The 25,574-nt window shown below is 50.9% G+C and overlaps 1 protein-coding gene across 2 annotated transcripts in view; it reads right to left on the bottom strand.

The window, feature by feature from the left end:
* Window positions 1–4,469: 4,469 nt before the first annotated feature.
* The window catches only part of DIP2A (DIP2 disco-interacting protein 2 homolog A (Drosophila)), a 97,659-nt gene continuing 76,554 nt past the window's right edge, over window positions 4,470–25,574 (bottom strand). Inside the window, exons 23-36 of one of the 2 annotated variants that reach the window (XM_012652705.1) lie at window positions 24,211–24,334; window positions 18,863–18,984; window positions 18,670–18,781; window positions 17,417–17,526; window positions 16,785–16,915; window positions 16,111–16,279; window positions 15,556–15,726; window positions 13,571–13,632; window positions 12,672–12,729; window positions 10,078–10,152; window positions 7,824–7,998; window positions 7,031–7,154; window positions 6,101–6,349; window positions 4,470–5,610 (exon numbers count right to left, since the gene is read on the bottom strand). In XM_012652705.1, the coding sequence (XP_012508159.1) occupies window positions 5,604–5,610; window positions 6,101–6,349; window positions 7,031–7,154; window positions 7,824–7,998; window positions 10,078–10,152; window positions 12,672–12,729; window positions 13,571–13,632; window positions 15,556–15,726; window positions 16,111–16,279; window positions 16,785–16,915; window positions 17,417–17,526; window positions 18,670–18,781; window positions 18,863–18,984; window positions 24,211–24,334 (1,689 nt within the window). In that variant the 3' untranslated portion in view covers window positions 4,470–5,603. Of the gene's footprint in view, window positions 6,350–7,030; window positions 7,155–7,823; window positions 7,999–10,077; window positions 10,153–12,671; window positions 12,730–13,570; window positions 13,633–15,555; window positions 15,727–16,110; window positions 16,280–16,784; window positions 16,916–17,416; window positions 17,527–18,669; window positions 18,782–18,862; window positions 18,985–24,210; window positions 24,335–25,574 lie in introns of both variants that reach the window. The other variant, XM_012652706.1, reaches the window with a different exon arrangement.

Below are 25,574 nucleotides of genomic sequence, written 5' to 3' on the forward strand. Positions count from 1 at the left end.
CATGGTGGCGCATGCCTGTAGTCCCAGCTACTCGGGAGGCTGAGGCAGGAGGATTGCTTGAGCCCAGGAGTTTGAGGTTGCTGTGAGCTAAGCTGACGCCACGGCACTCTAGCCTGGGCAACACAGTGAGACTCTATCTCAAAAAAAAAAAAAAAGTAAATACATAAAGCAGCAACAGTCATTTATCAAGTGTTAGGCACTGTAACTGCATGTGCTATACTTTTGTACAACTGGCAGTACGTTTACACCAGAATCACCACAAACACACGAGTAATGCATTGTGCTCTGATGACGTTATGATGGCTACAACCTTACTAGGTGACAGGAATTTTTCAGTTCCACTATAATCGTATGGGATCAGTGTCATATAAGCAGTCCACCACTACCCACAACATTATGTGGTGCATGATTATATTCTATAGCTGTTTTCTTTTGTGTGGTTACCAGAGGGATTAAAAATCCCAAAGTTCTAATATTCTAACTTGAATTTTACCACTTAACTTCAACAACAAAAAACTCTGCTCCTTTAACAGTTTTGTGCCCACATCCTTTGTTGTTGTTGTCACAAAATTACATCTTTATACCCTGTATTCCTCAAATATAAAATAATTCTTTGAAATGATTTGGCCTCTTAAGTTACATAGAAAACAAAATGTGGAGTTACAAACCAAAGTTATAATAATACTGGCTTTTAGACTAATTTTTAAAATGTACTATTCACTTAAATCATGTAGAAAACAAAGTGCTGTTACAGACCATCATTACAATAATACCAGCTTTTAAAACTGCTCATGTAATTTTTACCTTTACTAAGATCTTCATCTCTTCAGTTGACTCTGAGTTACTGTCTAGTGTCCTTTCATTTCACCTGGAAGGACTCTCTTTAACATTTCTTACAGGCCTAGTGGTAACAAACTCCCTCAGCTTTTGTTGATCTGAGAATGTCTTAATTTCTCCCTCACTTTTGATGAACAGTTTTGCTGGGTATAGAATTCTTGGTTTAGTTTTTTTTTTTTTTTTCTTTTAGCATTTTTAATATATTAGCCCCTTACCTCTGGCTTCTAGTGTTTGATGAGAAATCTGATCGTCTTACTAAGGATCCCTTGTATGTGACATGTCATTTCTCTCTTGCTATTTTCAAGATTCAAAAGTGTTTGAATCTGCTGCCTTTCAAAAGTTGTTGGCTTTTGAAAGTTTGATTATACTGTGTCTCAGTGTCGTCTCTTTGAGCTCATCTTACTTGCAGTTTGTTGAGCTTCTTGGATGCTTGTATTTATGTCTTTCATCAAATCTGGTAAGTGTTCAGCCATCATTTCTTCAAATATTCTTTCTCTCCCTCTTCTCCCACACCCCAGGACTCCCAACATGCGTATGCTGGTTGCCTGATGGTCTTCCACAGGTCACGCAGGCTCTGTTCACTTTTCTTCAATCCTCTTTCTTTCGGTTCCTCAGACTCAACAATGTCTATTGCCACTGATTCAAGCTCACTGATTCTTTTTTTGGCCCTTGAATTCCTCTAGTGAATTTTTCATTTTAGTTACTGTACTTTTAAGCTCGAGAGTTTCTTTTTAGTTTCTTTTTGTTTTCCATCTCTTTATTGATATTGCCAATTTATTCATACATTGCTTTCTAATTTTCTCCACGTCTTTAAGCTCTCCGAGCATCTTTGAGACAACTACTTTAGTCTTTGTTGAGTAGATCTGCCATCTTTTCCAGGGACAGTTTCTACTGATTTTTCCTTTGATTGAGTCATAGTCTCTTCTTTTTTGTATGCCTTGTGGGTTTTTTGTTGAAAACTGGGCATTTAATTCAGATAATGTTGTAACTTTGGAAATCAGCGTCTCCTCATTCCCCAGGGTTTGCTGGGTTTTAATGTTTTTGTCTATTTTTTTTTCGCTTTTTTGATTGTTGGAGGCTGTGTGTCTTCTCAGGTCCTTCCTGAGCCTACACCTTTCCCTGGGATTGCATGATCACTTTTTAATTTTCCTCACGTATGCAGGTGCATTTGAATGCCCTAGTCTTTAATGTCTGGCTCCCTAAGGGGAAAACGAGAAAAGTGGAGAAGGGCTTGCAAAAATACAGGATATGCAACAACAATGGCCCCAAGCCTCTTTGCCCCTCTGCAATCAAGGTAGCAATCAGAGCACATCCCTGATGTTTGGATGGCAGGGTCCCTTTTGCCTGCCCTGGCTCCATGGGCAAGCTGTTCCTGGCACGTGTGCACAGCTGCCTGCCATGGGGCTGGGGGTGGGGGTGGGGGTAGCTGCCACTGCTGAAATTGACCAAAATTAACTCTGATTTACCATCCAAGCCTTTCCCTGGGAGTTGCAAGCCATCAACAGACCCCAGAATTCCAAAATAGTTACATCAGACCATTCTGATTCTGCCACTACAATTATCACCTAGGTGGGGACACAGACTCCTCCTGCTTTCTACTCTGTCATCTTCTCAGAATCCTCTCCCTTCCCTACGTTTTCATATAAAGTAAATTCTTTTAACTTACCTTCCACTCCATCAGAGCTTCATAGCCTGTAGATGGCTTTAATCGCTGCTCTCCCTCTGGACCCTCCTGCAGCATCCAGGTGTGCCCACCTGGCAATGGTGGTGGTGACAACCCAACTATGCTCCCTCTTCCCTTCAAAGCTTGACTTGGTCCCTTGGGCTCATTTTTCAACTTTTCACTTTTAAGTGGCATCTGTAATGAACATTCAGATGGTATCTGGACTTTTCAGTTCCTTTGAGAGTCTGGAGAATAAGGTACTCCACACTTAGTAGGCACTTACAACTAATAACAACCTCTCAACTTCTCACCTTGCACTGCCCTCAGCAAACACCACAATGCTCCTTCAGAAATATCTCAATCAGTTCATGCTTCTCTCCTTAACCTAAAAGGCAGAGCTGGATTCTGGGAGACCAGGGTGAGGATGAGGATGAAGAGTGAGGCTTTGAGACCAGCCACAGGAAGGAGGGAAGATGGTCCAGCCACCTGCTTGGAAACGCCGAAGTCATTCCTCTTCCATACACTATTTTTTATTAAGAAGCAAACGTGAAAACAATTGGTTTTGAAACTTTGCATGTAGTTCCTTTTTAATTCTTCATTGCTGAAATTGAACATCACATGAAAGGATGAATGCCACACACAGTCTTGTAACACTGTTACTACGTCTAACTTAAAGAGTAAGTGTTCCTTCCCTAACACTTTAGGACCCAAAACTTAGATAAAATGATCTCAGATAGGAAGGGAATGCTTCTTACTTTTTTTGCACACAGCAAGGAACATGCACAGGATTTACTCACAGCAAGACAGAGAGGAACCAGCGGGTCTCTTTGTCCTTTCTTTACAGGGCCAGCAGCGTGGCAGGAACTGAGCAAACACTGGAGGACGGTTACTTCTCTGCCATGTATTGCCCCACTGGGTTACGCTGACCAGTCCGGTAGAGCCACTTTGAAATAAATCAGCTATATTTATAATCTGAAATTAAGTACAAGTAACCATAGTTCGCATAAAGTCAACAGAATATTTAAAAAAACAACCTGAATTAAAACAAATAGAATCAAAATACAAATGAGCCACTAGAAAAAGTAGGGGGTATGTGCAGGTTATAATTCTTGATATAAAAAGGCTCCTACAAATCAATAAGAAGAACCAGAAACATAATATGAACTGCCAAATCTGAATATAATACATCAAATGAGAAATAAAAATGACCATAAACAGATGAGAACATACTCAACATGACCAGACCCGACCCTTACTTGCCAGTCACACTGCCCAAGACTCGCTTTACTCTTGAGCACAAGTCCACGGCCAGCAATGCTGGGCGGCTGCCAAGCGGCCTCTCCAGGTTGCCATCCTGCCCCTCTGGGAGGCCAGCAGGTACCCAAACCTTCCCTCCTGGCATGAACTCCGACCCATTCGCTCTACCTGTAAGGACTGAGCCCGCCGCAGTAGTTGTAACTGTGGACGTGCAAACATGCACCTGAGAGGAGGTCACGGCGCCACTGCTGGAAGGTGGTGCCCAGCAACAGCAGGTGCCACAGTCAGTCGGGGCACACCCACGGCACAGCCACTAACACAGGTCGAGGAAGGTATGTCACCCACTTAAAAGTCTGCGATTTATTAAGTACAAAAGCAGATTATAAGAATAAGCACTCGATCCTAATTTTGTAAAATTAAAAAAAGAAAAAATAAGATTTATGTCAAATACTAATATTGCTATTACCCAGAGGCAGGATTATAGGAGATTTTAATTTTCTTTATACTTTAATGTGCTTTGTAGATTTTATGCTGTAAGCATAATTGCTTTTATATTCAGAAAAAAATACTGCAAAATAAAATACATCCTATTTGGGGTAATTTTTAAGACCTTTTCATACATTTGAAAATGCAGAATTACAAACAGTTAATAACTTTTATTATTAACATAATGGTATAAAAATTTTTAGTGTGATATACAGAATTCCCGAGAGTAATTCTAAAACATTTTAATGCGTTTCTTAAAATCTTAATTTACAAGACACTTTGTCTTACTGCCACTGACCTTTCAATACAAAAAGTTTATAATTTTTGTTTGCTATAAAACTACGTTAAGATTGGAGTTAGGTAGTTCTTTTCCCTTCCCAGCCACTCTAGTGTAAAGAATGTCCACTAGTCCACTGCTAAAACCTGTGTGTGACAAATTTTAAGTTACGTAGATTCTGTACACAATTACAACAGGAATATTAGGATTCCTGTATGTTGCAACATGCTACGCCGCAGTCCAACACCACAGGCAAACAGGGCTACTGTGCACGCTGCTGTCTGTAGCCAGGTAAGAGAGAGATATGAGAGTTGGTCCAGTCAGCCAGACTCATTTGTGGAGAATTAATAACAGCTTTGTTAGGCACTGATCCAGGCTAATTCTGGAAAAATGTGGTATTTCTGTGAAGCATGCATGATTCATAAAATTTCCCACCCTCAATCCCCCCAAAACCCAACAATTTCATAACATATTCTTAGTTATATAAAAATAATCTATGTCTTAGATTCATGCCTGACTTCAAATTCTTAGAAGTATCTAAAGGATTTTACATTCTCTTCTTTGATTTAGGTTCAGTGAAATTTTAGATCACTCTGTTTAGTCGAGTTTGAGTAAAATAACTGAGAATGGTTTGGCCAAATTTCACAGGCACACAAGTCAAAATGCCAAGCCAGTGAGGCCGCCCCACTGCCCCCCGCTGTCCTGCAGGTGCTCACCAGGCAGCAGTGAGGATGTGAAAACCTTAGGCTTTGCCACCAATGCTTCTCAATCTGCTGGCTTGGAAATCAGTACACTTCCACGAGAAGAATTAATGGTGCAGTGTTATGAAAACTAGCAATTTAACCAAACAGCACGAAGTTACAGACCAAGACAGTGATTTGAAACTAAATGTTGGCTTCTTTCTGAAACAGAGCCTCTAACTTGACAGTCCAAAATGGCACTTTAGTGACAACACACTCAGAAACGGGCACACCTGTTTCCACGAAGACACTGGCAAAGAGGGAGCACCGTGCGTGGCCCGGTGCGGTCCTCGAGAGGGAAGGGCGGGCCCGAATCTGCCCCCTGCTGTCCGCTTTGCTGGGCTCACCGCCTGGGGAGTGAAGAGAGGCTGCTGGACTCACAGCCTCAAAGTTCTCTCCAGCCTAAATTCTATAATTGAACTTGTCATTTGAAATGGAAATAAATAACTGAATTTTTAAAATCAGGAATTATGTTTTTAGCCTAAGGAAAGTGCAAACGCGCAGTACAGCGGAGAACAATCAGGGTGTCTGAGAAGCCTCGCGATGCGCACCCCAGGCCTTTCCTCTCCTCTCTCAGTGGCTCCATCTGTTAAAACACCGGCATCCATGTTTCTGTCAAAGCACTTGGCAGACTGAAAACAGTTAAATAGTTCAGGAAGTGCTTTCTGAAGTGAGACTGGGGAACTGTCAGGGGATCTGTGAAGCATAGGAAGGGGCGGGTCATCATGGAGACCAGACTCCGTTCTCCCAGTGGGGGCTCTGCAGCACCTTCACGTTCACACCTTCAACCCGCCGGGGTCGTGCCCTTCTGCAGCAGCTGGGGCTGTGCGCTGTGCTCACATGTTGTAGGCCACGTAGATCGGGTCCAGCTGGTCGGCCAGGAAGCCGTCCCGCAGGTGCATTCGCTGCTTCTCTCCACGAGAGTTGATGGGGATGACCCCTGGGTCCACGATGACCACCACGCCCACAACCAAGTAGTGCTCCTCCAGCACCACGTTGGTCACCAGGGCCACTAGGTCCAGGGCTTCCTGCTCCAGCCCGTCGAGCTCCACCACCACCACCAGCAGGTTGGTCCAGGTGAACACAGCACTGCAGGGAGAAGGACCAGGTCACCTGGGGTTGGGCGCAGGATCTGGGACCAACGGATGTTTGGGGAAGGCACCACAGAGAAGGTGAAGGACACTGACGCACATTTGCTGATGGCACAAGGCTGTCGAGCACCACTCACAATTCAGATGTCAGGCCAAATACGTTTTATAGGGATATCTATTCTAATTATAGTCTCGCTAAGGAGAGCACTTCTTGATGCTGAAAGCTGTCCCTGTCCCACACACACCAATGCAAGCTCCCCATGAAGTGATGAAACCGTGAGTCACAACTGTCTAAATTAAGACACTCTCACTGAACACTTCAGGATGAGAACTGTGGAGACCTCACATTTTGCCTGTGCACTTGGGGACAGTCTTTTGGTTCAAGACTCATCAGGAAAAGAAGGAAAAAACGAGCAAAACCCAAAGGCATCAAGGCAGGTTCTGGCATCATGTTTTGTAGAGCATGTCCTCTCCTGGCGGGCAGGCGGCTGCCTGCACATCCAAGGTGGACAGAGTTCATCCAATGCTGCATCCAGCTCCACCAGGGACTACGGTGACCATGCAGGAGGCCTGACCCCACAGCTGGCAGTCCCTGGCTCTGCCCCAACAGACACCCAGGACTCACGCAGAGAAAGGGCTGAGCAGCAGGGCAGAGATTGCCACCCATCTGGGCTCTTACCACTCGGCGATGTTCCTGTGTGCTCGGATCACAGACGTCTCGATGTCAATGGGGTGGTACCGCATCCCTCTCAGCTCCAGTGTTTCATCCAGAGACCCAACCACATACAGCGCATCATGCCGTCCTGTGAACAGCACATGCGTGCACATGCTCAGACAGGCAGGGAACCTGGCCAGGTGCTCTCCAGCACAGGGAGGTCATAACTCAAACATTATATGGCACCCATGGCCCCTGCCAAGGGGGCTGATGAAGGTGCTGGCAGCTCAGGCTGTTTCCTGTGCAGCGAGTAACCACCTCAGGGGAGTTACGGCAAATGTATAAACCTATGTTTAAAAATAATGTTCACCTCCGGAAACAGAGCAGCGTCTACAGGGGCTACCAAAGTTGTGATTTGGTTTGGCCAGCTCACTGCAGCTGCACGGACGGGGTCCTTGGGACACTGGCCACGACTCTGAGTGGGTCGTGTGTAGGGAGGGCACGGGTGAGACTGAAGCTGCTGGGCAGGCAGCTCGGCCTGGGAGGAGCCTGGCGACCTTACCACTGACCGTGGCCAGCCCAGCACGTCCCCAGCGGAGGCCAAGGGTCTAAGTGAGGGGCAGTTGTAGAGGGAAAAATCGCAATTTTCAGAGAAAACCAGTATCAGAGTATCTCTCTTCCCCCACACCAAACAACACATGATAGTAGCACAGAGTGAGGTGCCAGCAGACAGGGCTCTCTGGCACGAGAGTCGGGTGGGCTGACAGGTAACGGCACGACCCCCCGCCCATGTGCATGCAGTGCCTTAACCCCTCACCTCCACTGGCATCGGTGAGCTCTGTTCTTCGGAGGAAGCCCAGGTAGCCAGTCCTTGCCCAAACGGTCTGGGTGTCCCCAAAACTCAGCCGGGCACTGAAGTGGTCAGCATGCAGTGCCTCCTCCCCATAGACAGTGTAGTACCCCGTGGCGTTGTGGGGGCTGCTCACCCAGATCTGGGGGGCCCAGAGCACAAGAACGTGGGCTCGTTACAGACAGCTGAGTACAGATCCTGCCAGGAGACATCCGCTGGATGGCCAAGAACGCTCAAGTAAACACTGAACAAAGGAGGGTGCCATGTCCATTGTCTCTTATTTTGTGAACTAAGTTAAAGTTACAGGCACAGAAAGCACATTAGCTTTTCTCTCCTCAAACAAAGTGTTCCTTCCTTTGATCCAGAAATGCCATCTGCAGGATCCTGCCCTGTGTGGATGAGCATGCGGGGTAATTCTGCCTTCCTCGTGCCAAGGCGCTGTTGACAATTAAGAGAGCTGGAGCGACCCACACGTCCATAATAGGGACAAGTGAGAGGGGTGAGGGGCACCTGCAGAGCGGGGACTCACAGCCACTTGGACTCGCGCTGAGACAGGAAGATGAGCTGGCAACACAGCAGGTCCCGGGTCCAGGCCAGCCCCATGCACCTGTTTACGTGCACCTGTGTACTTCCGTGCACATGTTTATGTGCACCCCTACACCCATCTGCATGTGTTTATGTGCACCCATGTACCCGTGTGCATGTGCATGTGCACTCACATACCCGTGTGCATGTGTTTATGTGCACCCATGGACCTGTGTGCATGTTTATGTGTACTCACATACCCGTGTGCATGTGTTCATGTGCACCCATGGGCCTCTGTGCATGCATATGTGCACTCACATACCCGTGTGCATGTGTTTATGTGCACCCATGTACCTGTGTGCATGTTTATGTGCACTCACATACCCGTGTGTATGTGTTTATGTGCACCCGTGCACAGACCAAAGGACCAGACGACGGTGCCCACGGTACTCAGTGTCCTGGGGCCCTCCTAAGAACAGGTCCTGTCCAGAACCCATGTCAGTTCCCCACGCTTACACCTGGCTCTAAGATGTCCCCACATGGCAGTGTCTGAAAGAAGGGGACAGCCAACAGGGCTTCTCCCTTGAGCATCTGCACAGTGGGTGGGTCCCTCTGCCTGGCCCAGATCCTCCATCTCTTGGGAGCACACTCTTGCCTTACAGACCTGGGTTTGGCTGGCCAGGAAGTGGCATGGCTGAGGCGAGGGCCCCTCACTCCATCCACACTCGGGATTGGGGACCAGGACACCTTCCTGTCAGGATGCTGTAGGACCCCCAGTCAGGTGGAGCCACCAAGGCTGTGTGATTTCTCTCACTGGAACCCCCAGGCTGGCTTTGCAGCAGAGCCCACCTGGCACAAGAATGCCCATAGGACCAGGAATGTGAGCCCCATGTTCCCATAGCAACATCAACCTGGGCATGCAGGACATGATCCGCACTTTAAACTGCCAGCACTGTCTGTAAATAAAAGGTCCCACCATCCCAATTACAGCAAGATGCGCGTGCATAAACACAGACACTTCAATACTTCTGGGTCTTGGGATGACCAGGACCCCTCCCTGTCCCACCCTCTATGTCCTCAGGACAAGGGCTCTGCCCTGCTCCCTGGACCTCCCAGTCACAGGTGGGGGCCCCAGCGCCTTCTCCGTCTGTGCTCCTGGATCCCTGCAGGGAACACTTTTCTGTTTTTTTTTTTGAGACAAGGTCTCACTGTGTCACCTGGGCTGGAGTGCAATGGTATCATTACAGCTCACTGCAGCCTTGAACACCCGGGCTCAAGTGATCCTCCTGCCTCAGCCTCCCAAGTCGCTGGGATTACAGGTGTGAGCCACTGTGGCCGGCACAGGAACCACCCTTTAAGGAGCAGCTACTGGGTCCTGCCCAAGATAGCTGTTTTCTATGCCACTGCCGGTTCCTGTGTGTCTCCTCTCAGTGTCCTCAAACCCTGAGGTTTCCCTCTGCTGGTGGAGCAACCAAGGGAGGGGGCAGTTTGTTCCATGGCACCCCAAAATCCTACACAGAAGCGGGGTCTGGAAGCATGATGCACACAGGGAAAGGGCCCAACAGTGTCTAGTGGGTTCCCCAAGACAAGTATGACCCCGAAGGGTTTAGAATTCTCGAATCTGGGGCAAAGGGGAAGGGTGAAGCCAGTGAGGCTGGAGCGTTCTTGCCCCTTCCCCAGGGCCCACTGTGCTTACCTCGCCCAGGTGCGAGTCTCCCAGGGGCCCTTTGGTCTCCGTGTGTGCGATGATGACCTTCACTCCAGGGAGGATCTGGAAGAGGAGAGCTGTGTTCCTTGTTCAAGAAAACATGACACGAGACTTTCTTGATTCAGTGACATTAAAAACATCCTTTAGGCCGGGCGCGGTGGCTCACGCCTGTAATCCTAGCTTTCTGGGAGGCCGAGGCAGGCGAATCGTTTGAGCTCAGGAGTTCGAGACCAGCCTGAGCAAGAGCAAGACCCCGTCTCTACTAAAAAAAGAAAGAAATTAATCGGACAACTAAAAATATATAGAAAAAATTAGCCGGGCATGGTGGCACATGCCTGTAGTCCCAGCTACTCGGGAGGCTGAGGCAGGAGGATCGCTTGAGCCCAGGAGTTTGAGGTTGCTGTGAGCTAGGCTAACGTCACGGCACTCACTCTAGCCCGGGCAACACAGTGAGACTCTGTCTCAAAAAAAAAAAAAAAAACATCCTTTGGAAGCTAGTCCGCAGGACTGGCATGCCTACGTACGTCAGGTCAGGAAGTTTAGAAGCCACTCCAAATTTGACTTTAAATTTTAAAATAAGAGACATCAATAGAAGTAAGTTGTAAATCTTAGCAAAAATGACCCCAGTTCTTTGGATGTCAGGAGGGGCAGAGGGCCTGGGGACACATCCTGCTCTTCCCTGGAAAGACCAGACGAGGACAGAATGCCATCAGGGGCCCCTGTGCAGGGGCACCGTGACACTGCTGTGCCCAGCCTGGCAGGAGGCACATGTCTGGCAACTCCATCAAGCCTCCTGGTTCCTAACCAGGAGCCTGACCCTGAGGAAGCTCTTCCCACCCCCGACTTGGACTTAGGTCAACCACTGAGCATCTGCTTGGTGCCAACTGGGGACAGTTGGAGGCCACTGTCTCTTGCCCAGACTCCCACATCTGATCCTGGTGGCCCCTCACTGGGCTTGGGTCAGACCTCTTGGCTACACAAGGCCCAGTCACTTGTTCTGTGTCCTCAATTTCCCCATGTGTGAAACCAGGCAATGACAATGCAGGTGAGAGGAGGGGACGAAGGGTCACTGGGGGGCGTAAGCCACGGCTAGCGCCCTGCCTGCTGGGACTGCTGTTTCCCTGGACGCTGCTGGAGCCCCGCTCTCTGCCTGTGTGGCCCAGAGCTCTCTTTCTTTCCAGAGCACAAAGCCATCAGGCTCCAGGGACTGTAACAGCAAAACAGGAAGGAAAAGCCCAACAAAAGGGAATTGAGTCAACAACCGCAGCACGGCCCCACGGCAGGGCAGGAACAGCACGTACGAGAACTGCCTGAGGACCGAGGGCACAGGGCTATACTGAGTGTACAAAAGGGCTATGCCAGGCTGCACATGCAGTGTGCACTCCAGCTCCAACACGCGCATCTCTCTGTGCTCCAACACACACGGAGGACGGTGCAGTGGCCTCAGGTCTTCCCCAGGTGCGCTGTCCTGTTAAACTCACTTGATTCAACTCAGCTGGTCTGCTGCTTAGAGCCACGTTACACAGGGGGCGTGGGAGGTGAGCCTTCCAAGACCTCGCACCCTCGTTTGCTCATTCATTCATTCTCTCTGCTCTCCCCCCACCTGGCTCCAGCGTCACTGCCTTCCTGGGGACCTTTGCTCCTGCTCTGCCTTCTGCCCTAGATCTAACCCCGCTGCCCTGCAGGCATCTGCTGGTCACCACACGGCTCTGCCCCTCTCTGGGGACCTCCTTGCCTCCCCGAAGGCGGCTGTGGCCACGGCAGAGAGTAAGCAGAGTCGTGGTGGCCAAGCCCTCCTTCTTGCCTCTGTGGTTGGAAAGGGGCAGCGAGCCCCACCCCCAGGCTCTCATCGGGTGCACAGCAGCTGTGGTTTGAGACCCTTGGGCTCCTGTGCAGTCAGCAGCTGCCCACTCACACCAAGCCCGTCTAGCTTTTCATGCTGCTTAATTGGGCCGGGGTCAGGGGGTTCCTCCTTCTTTTGAGCCTTTCCTGGTTCTGAGGACGCTGTTCTCCTGTGCCTGCGTCTGCTCACCCCTCGCACAGGCTCACAGTTTTTAACCTGGTGTCCTCAGGCCCGTTGCGAGTCCCTGGCAGGGATGGTTTCGACAGTAAATCCCACGTGGGGTCCAGGACTCCACCTCCTGCCCAAGGCCCTGGTGGGGACCCCTCCTTGCTGTCGTCCCGAATCAGGGCATGAGCTCTTCCCATTCCTAATGCAGGGCCAGGGCCACCCTCGGACTCTGACGTGTGGCTGAGCTGACCCCTTGATGCATAGCCTCGACCCCAGAGGCCTGAGGCCTCACACCCGCCCGGTGCGAGGAGCTCCTTCTCGGTTTTGGTAGCAGAAGCTCTCCCTCTCTTGGTTTTGCGCTCAGATATGTGTCTAAAGACTTAACCCCGCACTGCTACGTGTCTCAGTAAAGCCGGAAAAGGGGCTTGTGAAGTACCCAGCCCACCCCCACCAGAAGTCGGCCTGCGTTCCTCAGGAGAGCCGCAGCCCCCGGCGCCTTTAACGGAGTGACGCCTGAGACAAAAGGGGACTCAGACATGTCACGGAACCCGTAAGTCGCAGCTTCCACTACCTTTCCAGACTCCATCAACGGCAGACTGTGTGGAGAACCCCGTTCTACCAAACGTACCCTAAAAATTAATGAGGGAAAAATTTCAGAATAAAATTTACTAATAGGTAGTAATTTCTAAAAAGGTAAATCATGGGGTAATTGGAAATTGATCATCACCCTGAGGGTCAGTCTGTGGACAACAGCCTGACGTTAGCCTTTGGATGACACAACTGCTGTGAACGTCTTGGGCAGTGACATCGGGGTGCCACAGGGAGCGTCCCAGCACCACTGAGGGTCCTGAGCGTCAGCACCCGCACACACTCTCTGCCTGCTGTGCTCATGGCAGGAGCCTGCTCTGCGTTTCTTTTGGGTCCTCTCCAGAGCTGGCTGGCCCCTGATGCCCAGTAAGCTGCACTTACTGTTTCCATCAAGCTGCAGTGTGGCCATATTTGAGGATCCAGAATTGGGATCTGAGCCTCAAAGCTGGGAGAGACCCTGAGTACACACTCAAACACAGACCATGGGCCCCCGCACACACTGACTGATGTGAAAACTCAGACAGGTGTTGCCACAACATCAGGGCAGAAGAATTCTTGCCATTAGTTGGTCTACTTGTCTTCTATACATCCCCATAAAAAGCTACATGTCAAATGTCTGGTCACTCTTATTAGCCTTCCTGGGGGTGTGAGTGACGAGAAAGGGATGTTCACGGCAGCCCTGAGGACCTAGGTAGCTCGGAGCTAGAGGCCAGGCTCCCCGACAGAACATGCCACAGCCCTGCTCTTTCCTTCTCAGTGTGGACGGGCCGTCTTAGCCAGCCATACTCTAACGTCTGGGTGCCTGGGGATGCTCAGTTAGCACAGACCCAGCTTGCACTTCGTCAGTGGGTGTGGATGGGGCCGTGTGGGCAAGGACCTCACCTGTCATGGCGCAGCGCCCGCATGTCCACGTAGACGGTTGTGGGGTCCGGGCCGGCTGTGCCCTGGAAGGAGAGCAGCAGAGGAACTTTGGTCAGGGTCCTCACACTCACTCCTCTTCCATGGGCACAGCTGCATGGCAGCAACTCTGGGGCCGGGGGGACGCCCAGGAAGGCAGCAGCTCTGCTCTCTGCATTGAGTCTGCCCAGGGCTTTGGGTCCCCGGGGCAGGGCTGACACTTTCCATCCAAACATTCACATGGCTTGGTAATATTGAATGAAACATACGGTAACACTGAGTGAAAACGTCAAATCATACAACTTCACATTTCAGTTCTAACAGCTTCACTGTGATAAAAACACTCCACAGTTAGGGGCATTTCCGCTGAGCTGTTGGGCGGGCCTGGCCTCTCAACAAGCACCCAACTCTCCTGGGGACTGAGCACAGCTGGACTCCTCGGACGGGTGGGCGCAGCCTTCGCCTCCCTCCCCTCGTCCTGATTTCTGAATCTTACATTTGACGTGGGTCCTGATTACAGGACGTCAGGTGCCATTTTATTATAATAGATAAGGAATATCAAACTAAGTGAGGACCCTGACCAACATCACTCCCTGAAGATCCCAGACAACATAACCTATGTCTGCCCTGGAATTAAAACAAAAAGTTTCTACATTGAGACTAAACACAGCCCTTTCCTCCCCAAGGCAATGCTATAAACATTACATTTTTTTGAAAATAGTTTTACTTTTAAATTTGGTTACAAAAGAGCTTTTGTAAGACGTCAAATAATATGCACTGTGCACAAAGTAAGAGAGCAAGAAAACATGTATTTGTCTGGAATTCACGAGGAGCCACATGAACTCGGGGGGAGCACAGAGGCAGCAACGAGGTCGGGGTCATACCTGCTCAGCCAGCTTTCCCAGCCTGTTGGGCTGACAGAGGCCAAGGAGGCCAGCAGAGTGGGACAGGGAGGAGACAGCCACAGGAAACACAAACGGAAGGCCACAGGCCACATGAGAAACAAGGATGAGAGAGAGCAAAACCCATCACTGTATCTTAAAGAGCAAACATGAATATCGATTAACATTTCTGCAATCATACGTAGCGTCCATCTGCCAACAACACAACAGATCCCTCCAGTAGCTAACGAGGGGGACACGGGCTTTCAGACGCAAAGCAGACAGCACGGTCTTCACTTACAGCCACTGACCTACACCCGACACCCATTCTACATCAGGAAGGGATGCTGAGAGAGGGTCCCACCCTGGCTTCTCTGCTCCCCAAGAAGGGTCAAGAGTCTTTCCGAAGCTGAGAGGACATGAGCAGGAACGCTGACGGCCCTGCATGTGCTGCTACCGCAGGGGACGTGGGTGAGGCAGATGCCCCGGAAACCAAGCACTGCCCCACCAGGCCTGCTCCGGGACAGGCAGACCCCACTCATCCTGGCTACTCTCTTTCGATGTGGGACAGTCAGGCATTTGATGTGTAGGATGTTAGCTAATAAGCTACTTGGTTTTCAGATGTTTGTAGAAAGAAACGAAAGAAGGTGCTAGTATAAAATATGAAGAAGTGGTAAACAGCACTGCAGTCAGCTGTTCAGTTTCTGAAACTTTGTGTTTCCTTTTAAAAAGTAAAGTACTTTAGGATTTCAAAAACAAATCTGAGTCAATAAAAATTATCACATTCATTAACGTTTCAACTTAAAATTGCTAGATGTCTTAAAACAGTAAGTTCACTCTTGCTTTAAAAAATTAGCTGCATATTTTATCCAAATTAGAGATTCTTACAGGTAAGATATTAATCATTACTCAAAAACAGTTTGTGCTTTTTTTTTTTTTTTTTCAAATAAGCCTTTGTTCATCAATAAGAATAGAACATCTTTTAAATAAAACCCTCATAGCTCTCAAAGCTGAAATGCTATGTGGAAACAACACACCGAAGGCTCAGAGGAGAAATGGGCCAGGCAGGTACCAGGCCCAGCGCCTCACCTGGAGGCAGATGGCCACGTTGACCCTGCACCCGAACGTGGTGCTCACGGCGCGCGCAGGCAGGCCCAGGTCCTTGAACAGCTTGGAGAAGGACTGCGTCAGTGTGATCCTGGGCCGCTCTTCAGCGACCACCATGCACGTGCGCACACACGACAGGTTCACCCCCTTCATCTGCCAGAGGAGCGGGGAGTCAGGCCTGCAGTACAGTAAAGCTCTGCGTGGGGCCCGCGCGTGCTTTGGCCCTAGGTTATAGCACTCAAAGGCGAAGCTTAACACAAACCTCTGCTCTGCCCAGGGCTGCCCCGTGAATTCTGAGTGCTGGAGCACGGGAGGGCATGCGTCTGACCTGAACCCCACACCTGCCCTCCTGAGCTGCCAGGCCTCACACCAGGACCTCTCACTGGCCCCAGGCCCTTGGGACCCCCACCTGCCCCGCCCCCATCCTGCTACGTGGCCTCAGGAAGAGGGGTGTGTACACAGCACGCAGCTCAGGAAGGGGTCCTGGGAGTCCAGTTTTGTTTTGTTCCTTACGCTTCCCCAGGTCTGAGCACTTACCCTGAGGACGCCTGTCTGCGTGCCCAGCCCCCTGGTGCACATCTCCATCACTGAGTAGGAGCAGAAGGTGACGCGGGCCCGGTACTGGCTGACGGCTGACAGCCACAGGGACACGTTGCTCTCTAGCTCCAGCGGGGGCACCAGCACCGACTGGTGTCCCGAGTAGACACTGCGGGAAGGGAGGGCTCGACAGTCCCCACCTGCCCACCTAACACCCTGGGTACCCCACAGTTCCCTTTCTCAAAGACACTTCTTTCGCAGCCAGGACAGGGGCACAATTCTGTTCTAACATCCAGTGGGGTTCAGCAGAAAACACGCTGTTGGGAAGAGGAGCAGAACGGCAGGCACAGGGTCCTGGCCTCCGCTCTCCAAAGGTACCCGGGGGCAGCATTACGGAGGCGTTCTGCTGTCAGAGATGGATCACCACGTCCCAGCGCTTAGAGGAATCAAGCAAGTTCTTCCCAATTACCAATAAGGGATAGTCATGAAAAATGTATTTTTACTCATTTACTCAATTTCAGACTCAGACTCCAACCCACCTCATCCCCAAACAAACCCACTCGCAAATGTCTCTTCATCCTCTCAGGCACTTGGCAAAAGCACCTTAGAGCATCAAGGTTCTGGAGAGCCACCCGACCATTCCAACCACCAGGCAGGTAGGGTCCTGGGCTCACCTGCACAGACACCACAGGGCAAAGCCAAGGCCGCAGTAGGGGTCCAGGCAGATGGCGATCTGCCGAGAGGGGTACAGCTCGCACTGCAGCTTTATGGAGCGGCACAAGGCACTTGTGGCCGCGTGCGACATCTTAGGAGTAAGATAAGGGTCTGTTCAGTGATGTGCAGGAAGAAAGAGGGGTTGGGACATGTCTGCCGTAGCTCTAAACTATCAAACACCGTCGTTACCTCCTTAAAAGACGGCTAGCTCAAATCCCCATATAATCTAAATAATGCCCAGGAAATAGCTCACTAAAAACCTCTGAAACAAAATTTTAGGACAGTAAGAAATTTTAATAGTGCTCCTGGCTCCTAGTAAGGAAACAGACTCATCAAAGCCACCTGCTCCTGGAAGCCAGACAGTCATATATCAGAAAGTTGAGTCATTACCATAAAGCATCAAACATGCATTACTCTCAGGCTAGTCAAATTTGGGGAGGTCCACTGCCATTTCACACAAACTTTAAGAAACAATATTGTTGCTCTGTGCTCTGGGCCAGGAGCAAGACCTGCCTAGACCTGCACCTGATGTCCCTGTCTGCTCCGTGTCCCAGGGGCTGACACAAATGGGAGCCTTGCTCATGGGACCTACCTTCACGCCCGCTAAGATGCCCGTGGTCGACACGCTGAAGTCCAAATACGCCAGCACATCTGGGGAGGGGGGTCTGAAAATGCTAGCTACTTTCCTTTTCGGTATGTCATCTGTTAAACAGGAGACACTGGTGACATCAGTGCTCCTGCATGTATCCTGACAAGGTAAAAGCTCTGGGCTTTCCTAGGCCAGAGGTGGAGTGAGGCGCACTTGGGGAGTCCTGGAGAGCCAGCTCAGACCCGAGTGAGGCTGTGAGAGCACGGGCTGCGTGTGTGCATGGGAAGGCTTATCTTAATCTTCAAGGAACCGTCACCAGGGCGGACCCACCAAGACCGCACTGAGCCTGTGGGGACAGGATGGCAGGTGAGGGAGGGCACAGGCCAGGAGGGCTGCACGGGAAGTCACTTTGTTGACAAGAGAGCAAGCGGGGAGAACGTGGGACTTGCCAAAGGTCACAGAGCCTGCAGCAGAGCCAGGTGAACCCAGAATCCCGACCCCAACCCCAGCAAGAGCAGCCACTCCGGGCTGTGGGTGCTTCATCAAGTCCTTGTGGCCCCGTGAGGCAGACACCAGTGCTGTCCCCAAGTAGGACTGGACACAGGCCCAGCCGGGGCTGAGGTGGGGGCCAGAAGGCTGTCCACTGCTGCCCACACCAGCTGCCCCGGCCGCCTGATCCAGGATCCTCTGGCTGGCTCAGCCCAGGCTGAGATTGTCTCACCAAGCTGGCCCAAAGCAGAGAGGAGCCAGGGAGCTGTCCACCCCATCCCAGTTGGCCCGCAGCATTTCACGGCAAGGTACTGTTCACTGGTGAGGGTGGGGAGCCCAGGGCTGTGTCTCCGAGGGAGCAGCAGAGAGCCTCAGAGAACAGCCCACCCCTGCACCAGCAGAAGGCAGGGAGGGGCAAGGCTGTGGTCTACACCACTGGGCCAGGCGCTGCCCTGGCTCGGACTGGAGAGGAGTTTGCACGGAGTCAGATTGGGGGTGCGCAGGGCTGCTGGCCCCCAGGGGGCCCTCACTCCCCACCAGGACCCAGGAAAGGGCTGATGCCCGCATTTCACTGGACGCCATGCAGGCTCTAGCAGGCGGATCCATGGATCCAAGGCACCACCCACCATAGGCCCAGGAGCGGCCTTGCCACCACTTACTGGGGCTGCTCTTACTCCACACTCACGTTTGGACCTGGCCATGCAATACCTGCAACAAAGAAAGGGAAAGGAGCTCCTCTGGTGAGGCCCGCTGCTGAGGACACGCACCTGTGTCCAGAATGGTTGGCCAGGTCCTGATGTCCACTGCAGCGGCCGCCTCCTTGGACCGGAGCAGCCGCGTGACCGCCTGTGTGGTGAGGACACACGCGGACTTGCTGACCTGCATGGGGCAGGATGGAGTCAGCTAGGCCTGCGGAGGCCGCAGCGCAGATCCTGGGAGACCTGCCCGCCCTCCGCGCACCTCCACAATCATCTTGACGGTGGGGAGCGTGGTGCCGAGGTTCTGGGGGTGCGGGGGCCGCACGGTGACAGGCACACAGCCGCAGTACAGGCAGCCGTAGAAGGCGGCAATGAGGTCCACGCCTGCAAAGACAGCGGGAGGTCAGTGCAGGTGGTGCGGATGGCCAAGGCGTGTCCACTGAGAACAGCAGAGTCAGTGGGTTCCTGGCCGTACAGCCGCGACTGGACCCTGGAGGGACTATGGAGGGCAGGCCCTGCCCCGAGGACATTGAGCAGGGCGGGGATGCAGCGCCACAAACCAGGGCAGGTGGCCCTAGAGAACCCAGCTCCAGCTGCCGTGCTGCCTGTGAGCACACAGACCTCGGGGAGTCTGTGAGAGCTGTCTACACTGCAGGCTCCCGCCCCGCAGCTCCAGGAGCATCTGCACACACCAGATCAGAGGACACCCGGAGGCTCTGCCTGCGGGACACCGACCACCACACCGCTCTTCCAACTCTCTATAGGGTTAAAATCCCTGTAGTTAAAATTTGGGGGAAAATCGTACCAGGCTTAAAACCTGTTTTTTGCCAGGCCTGGCGGCTCACACCTGTAATCTCAGCACTTTGGGAGGCCGAGGTCACAGGATCGCTTGAGGCCAGGAGCTTGAGACCAGCCTGAGCAAGAGCGAGACCCCATCCCTACAAAAAATAATAAAAACAGCTGGGCGTGGTGGCCTGGCCTGTGGTCTCAGCTACTTGGGAGGTTGAGGCAGGAGGATCGCTTCGGCCCAGGAGTTTGAGGCTGCTATGAGCTGTGATGACACCACTGCACTCCAACCTGGGTGACAGAGTGAGATCCTGCCTCAAAAAAACCAAAAAACAAACAAACAAAAGAAAAAAGAATCTGCTTCCTGGAGCTAAGGAAGCTATGCTATAAAGATGCTTGGGTGTCCTTCTCTTGTCCTGGCACCACTCAGCCCCCAGCACCCCAGCCTCTGTACAGAGCCTGTTCTTAACCCCTTGGGTCACACACCCATTTGAGAATTGGATGTAAATCTTAGACTCTCCCCCAGCCCCCAGGAAACACACATCACACGTGCCTGTGCATGTCTGCAAACATGTGCACCCACCTGTGGCCTTCTGGGCCTCCGAGTGGGGCCACAGGCCTCTGCCTCCCACTATTATACCCCAGCTGCTGTTATGTTTTTCAAATGTAAATGTAGAACTTTGACATGGATTTTCTTTTTCTCATTAAAAATTTTTTACAAATAGCATTGAATAACCAAAAGCAGACAATCGTGTAAGGACCTCTAAATCCACCATTCCGAGTCTCAGTTATCGAGGTTATACTGTGTTTGCTCCACGTCTTTTTTCTTCTTCTTTTCTTCCTTTGTTCACGTATTTAAGGCAGCTCTCTCCCAGCTGCTCCTTCAGCCCTGCCCCTCCCAGAGAGCGTGTGCCTGGGCACCGCAGCCCCAGACCTGCTCTGGGAAATGCTCTCAAACTCCCAAGCTGAGCTCAGCCAGCTCTGCTCTGGCCAGTGTGGACAGCGAGGAGCAGGGAGCTCCAGCCTGGCTGTGCTACCACCTCCCAGAGGGTCTCTCTGTCCCCTCTCAAAGTTGGGGTGAGGCTGACATACAGTGAGGGCTGCATAAAGCACCTGTGTGTGCTTGGAACCCAGGAACGGTGAAAAATAGGAATTATCACCATCCCTGGAGAAAAATAACCTCATGCCAGAGGGAGTGTCCACACTGCTATGTGTTTATGTCAAGAAACAAACCAAGGCCGGGCGCGGTGGCTCACGCCTGTAATCCTAGCACTCTGGGAGGCCAAGGCGGGCGGATTGTTTGAGTTCAGGAGTTAGAAAACAGCCTGAGCAAGAGCAAGACCCCATCTCTACTAAAAATAGAAAGAAATTAATTGGACAACTAAAAATATATAGAAAAAATTAGCCGGGCATGGTGGCACATGCCTGTAGTCCCAGCTACTCAGGAAGCTGAGGCAGAAGGATTGCTTGAGCCCAGGAGTTTGAGGTTGCTGTGAGCTAGGCTAACGCCACGGCACTCACTCTAGCCAGGGCAACAAAGCAAGACTCTGTCTCAAAAAAAAAAAAGAAACCAAGCTACCACCTTCCCCCAGGGGAGACTCTACGTGACTGTGAGGGACATGCACACCTCCTGGCAGACCCCGGGGAGAGTCCCCAGCCCCCACCAGCCGCAGGAGTCCCTCTACAGCGTAGGTGCTGAGGGCAGTGTCCCACGAGATAACCTGGAAATGAGGATGGTCCGTGCTGAAGCCTGGACAAGTACCCAAATGACCTGGCAAGAAAGATGTCAGCACACAGCAAAAACACACACGGCAATTGGATGGAAAAGATGCAAGAGGTGGAGGACAGATCCAAAAGTGAGTTAGGGAAGTTCCAGAAATAGACAAAGAAGGAGAAAGGCACTAAGAAACACACTTTACTGAGATGATGACGAGAGTATGAAGATTAAATGGACAAGAAAATGATAGAAGACCCACGCCTGGGCATATCCCAGCAAAATTCCTGAACTCTGAGGTATAAAGAAAAACCTGTAAGCTTCTAGGCAAAACAACAACAAACTTACAAAGGAAAAAAATGGCTGGCATTGTCACCTAAAAACAGCCTGTACACACACTCAAGACAAATAGACACCTGAGCTTCCTGTTCTGGCTGAGGGACGACTGGCCCGTGTAAGTGGAAGACACTCCGAGTGTGTGTCACCTGTCTGCCTCACCTGGACGAGAAAAACAACTTGGAAACAGCCAAACAGCAAACACACTGAATGAGACCCTGGGACAGACAGGGCAGGTGAGGACTGCAGAGCAGCGGGCCAGAACCCTGCATTAGAAGACGTGACCGAACACTAGCAGTCCCCATGAAAACGCCTGCTGAGAAGGCCAGCGCTGCCAGGGGATCTGCTGTCTGTTCCAGCTGACACCAGATGGCAGGCCCCAGCCTCCCCTGGGAGCATTTACTGCAATTCGCAGTGAATGCACTTACAATTTTAAATACGTATCCCTTGCAACTCAGCACCTCTCTCGAGGACCCGAGAGGCCCTGCTAGGAAATGGAGTCTCCGGGAAGGAGGGGCCAGCCCCCAACTGCAACACCCACCAGCGCAGGGCGGCCTCGTGGCCTCGACACTAACCAGCTCTTTGTCCTTTGAAAATGCTCTAATCACCTCTGCACAACATGGAATGGAGCTCAGCTCTTTCCCTGATGTCAGCAGTTACTGAATAAGATCTGTTTTCACCACTTTAACTAACACCCAGCTCTGTCTATCTCTGAGGCAGAGGAGGAGGAGAGAAGAGGCGAGAAAAGGTGGGATGGGGGCAAATCAGACCTGGTGGGCAGACGACACCAAGAGAATCAGGAGACTCCCAGGAAGAACCCAGTGCCCCCAGCAAGGGTTGAGGGAAGGACAAGTGAGGTTTTCTAGAAGTCTCTGTGAGGTGGGGGAGGGAAACAGGGAGGAAGTGGAGCATCCTGGGGAGATCCCTGGCAACTGTTCTCAAATCCTGTGGGTCTGATCAGAGAGCAGGGAGCGGAGAGGCCACCCGTATGAGACCCGTTCATCTGCTCACCAACGAGAGTCAACACCGCTCAGCCTGACGGGGGCAGAGCCCCACCCGCAGGAAACACTGCTGGAACTGTGGGACACGGCTGAGCCGAACAGACAAGAGACGTGAAGGAGAGAGGTCATGCGAGTGGGGATGGGGACACAGCCAGGAAATCTTGGAAACAGGCTACCACATGAGGTCAAGTCCCATACAAAGTTGTAAGAAAAAAAAATCAAAAAGAGAGTATTATCTGAACATATAGACAAAGCATGCCAAAAAGACAAGTCCACAAAACAGATAAAAACTGCAATTGTCTATTTCAAAATGTGCTAAAATATATTAAGAAGTGATACAAGACAGAAAATAACAGAAATCAGAATTAGAAAAAAAATCAGAAATGAAATAATTAATGTCAAAATGAAGATGAAGCTTGAAGGAAGACAAGACAACTAAAGATAATAGATAAAGACTTAAGATAAAATAGAAGATGAAGAGGAGGGACATTTGTGACAACTACTGATGACGAAGAGCATCCAGTGGGAACAGAAGTGCAGAGGAAAACGCAAGGAATGAGAGCAAACAGGAAAACCACGACACAAGAAAACCGTCGTTTGAAAACAAGACTTGAAGCTACATATTTAAAGATACCTTGTAAGTACGACTGTTGACCTACAACAACTAGCATCAACACTGTGACATACTGGACTTTAAAGAAAAATGAAAATATCAGTTTTGCATCTAGGCAAAAACAGCAAGTGACGCCCAAGAGAAACTTGGATTATCACCAGATCTGTAGACAGTAATGCTTCTTAATGCCATATTCGTGACACTCAAGGAAAGAAAATGTGAGTCAATGGATTTTTTTATCTAGCAAAAATGCCTTTCAATTATAAAGTGGACAAACTATGATCAAAAAGCAGGACTCAGGGAGTACTGTTTCCAAGAGCCCTTCCTGAGGAGTCGGTGTGAGAGCGAGCTGAGAAAACAGCGTGAGCAGAGGGCACGGTCGTGTGCACTGGCAGCGCACACGGAACACGGAGCTGCGGGTGGAAGTGAAACCGCACGCGGGTAGAGAAGAACAGGTGCGGTGTGCGGTGACACGGCCATGAGAAAAGGGGGCACTGGACTGAGCACGTGCAGAAATCCTCCACTTGTTTCCAGAACTTGCGCAGGGGTCCACTGCATCACCACTGTTAGTTTTGGGAATGCTCCGTGTGATGTAGGATAAAGCAAATTAGAAATTATGGGATTTTCTAATTCTGTCATCTCCTCTTCCTAAAGAATGAGGATTTTTGGTGTGGAATAAAGAAGATCCTGGTACATCGTAAGAGAGTTTTAGTAAAAATCCTGCAATCCTAAGCCTGTCTTGGCTATAACAGTAGGAACTCTGAGCTATTTATTTATAATTCCTAGCTCTGCTCACTGAAAAGGAAAACAAACAACTACCCAGCAGCAACCAAGCTTCCCTAGTACACAGATTTTGTTCTGGGAGTCTCAGAACCGACTGCAGGTCTAGGGTGGGAGGTGCAGAGTGAGCCTGGTGCTGCCGCACCTTAGTGAGGAAGCCGTCAGGCCCAGAGGCCCTGCCCAGAGGCTCCCGCTGGGCTCTGCTCACTGTCCCGGGGAGAGAGGAGGGCAGACGGTGCTGGGGAGGGCGTGGGTGAGCTGAGGGGGACGAGCACATGCAGAGAAGAGGGGCTGAGTTTAGTTTTGGAAAGTCGAGGAGAAAATGTCTCCGGCAGCTGCTGACAATGAACTGGCAGGGCACGGCCTGGTGCTGCGCTTACCCGGGGGATAGACCAAAGCCACATGGTCCCCAACGTTCAGTCTTCCCTTCTCCGTCAGAGCCGCAGCCACTCTTTCAGCTCTTTTGTGCAGCTGGACACAGGTTGCAGTGCTGGTGACTGTGCCCTAGGAAAGCCATCAAGTTAGTCCACGTGCTGGTGAGTGCAGACAAGCCTTTGCCTCAGATGTGGGCACACACCGTGTGCAGCCACTGCAGCCCACGCCCTGCAACTGGGGGCCAGGACAGGGGCCAGTCACAGATGTGCAGCTGGTGTCTTTTCCAGTAATCTGTGTCCGCTCTCCAGCGGTGGAGGGTTGAGTTGCATCTCCTGACAGCCCCAACCTAGAACAGGAGTACGGGTGCCCTGTCCATCCAGGGGAGAGCCAGAAACACCTGATCAGAGAAGATCTTTTCAATAAAATATTTCAAGTATAACAACATTATAAAGTATAGTGTAATAACTATCCAGGTACTCTTTATCTACTAATATTTTGCCATATTGTTTCAATTTCCCTTTTATAAAACAAATCATTGTTGTGCTTGAAGCCACCTGTAAACCACTCCCAAGTGCATCACCTCTCTCCCCAGAAGCAACCATTATCCTGCATATAAATACAAATAAATAAACATTAAACAATAAGCAAACATCCCCAAATGACACTATTTTGCATGTGCAAACGTCACATGCACCAAGCCTGGACCTGTGTCGCTCTGCAACCTCCTTCTCAGGTGCCTGCAAGTCTCCTCTGTGGCTGCACCGGCTCATCCCCTGCGGAGGGCTGTCTGGGCTGCGTGAGCAGCTTGGTGCAAACAGAAACACCTTGTGGCCCCTCCCTCTGCTCTGTGGACTCATCCTCCCTGATCCCAATGCCAGGCCTCAAAGCTGCTTAAGGAAACAGAAAGTGCAACTCAGTCTAATAATCACAAATCTCCAGGAGAGACCAGTGTAACACCTGGGTTGGTGCCTCTCCTGACAGCACACAGTGGAAGAAGAAACCAGCGGATGTACCTGCGTGCTGTGCCCAAGCACAAGGGCCAGGCAGGTCCTGAGAGCCGACATTCCAGAAGCCTTGCCAGTCCCTGTGAGCCAGATCCCACTATACCCTTGGGGAAAACCCAGCGCCCCCAGCCTCATCTGTGTCCCTCCCTAGGCCTCCTGGTCCCTGCCATGCTGGCCTCCTCTCCTGCCTCAAGCCCACCGGCATCACTGCCTCAGAGCCCCTCCCGAGCACTCTGGGTCACATTCCTCACACCACTGATCCTGAGGGCCTCGACACGCGCCGATTTCACCCTGGTCGACTGTTAATCGTTGGCTCTCTGAAGGCTTTAGAACTCGACTGTAAAACGAACGTTTACTGAACACTG

This window comes from Propithecus coquereli, unplaced genomic scaffold, assembly GCF_000956105.1.
Source record: "Propithecus coquereli isolate 6110/MARCELLA unplaced genomic scaffold, Pcoq_1.0 Scaffold399, whole genome shotgun sequence".
NCBI classification, from domain to species: Eukaryota; Metazoa; Chordata; class Mammalia; order Primates; family Indriidae; genus Propithecus; species Propithecus coquereli.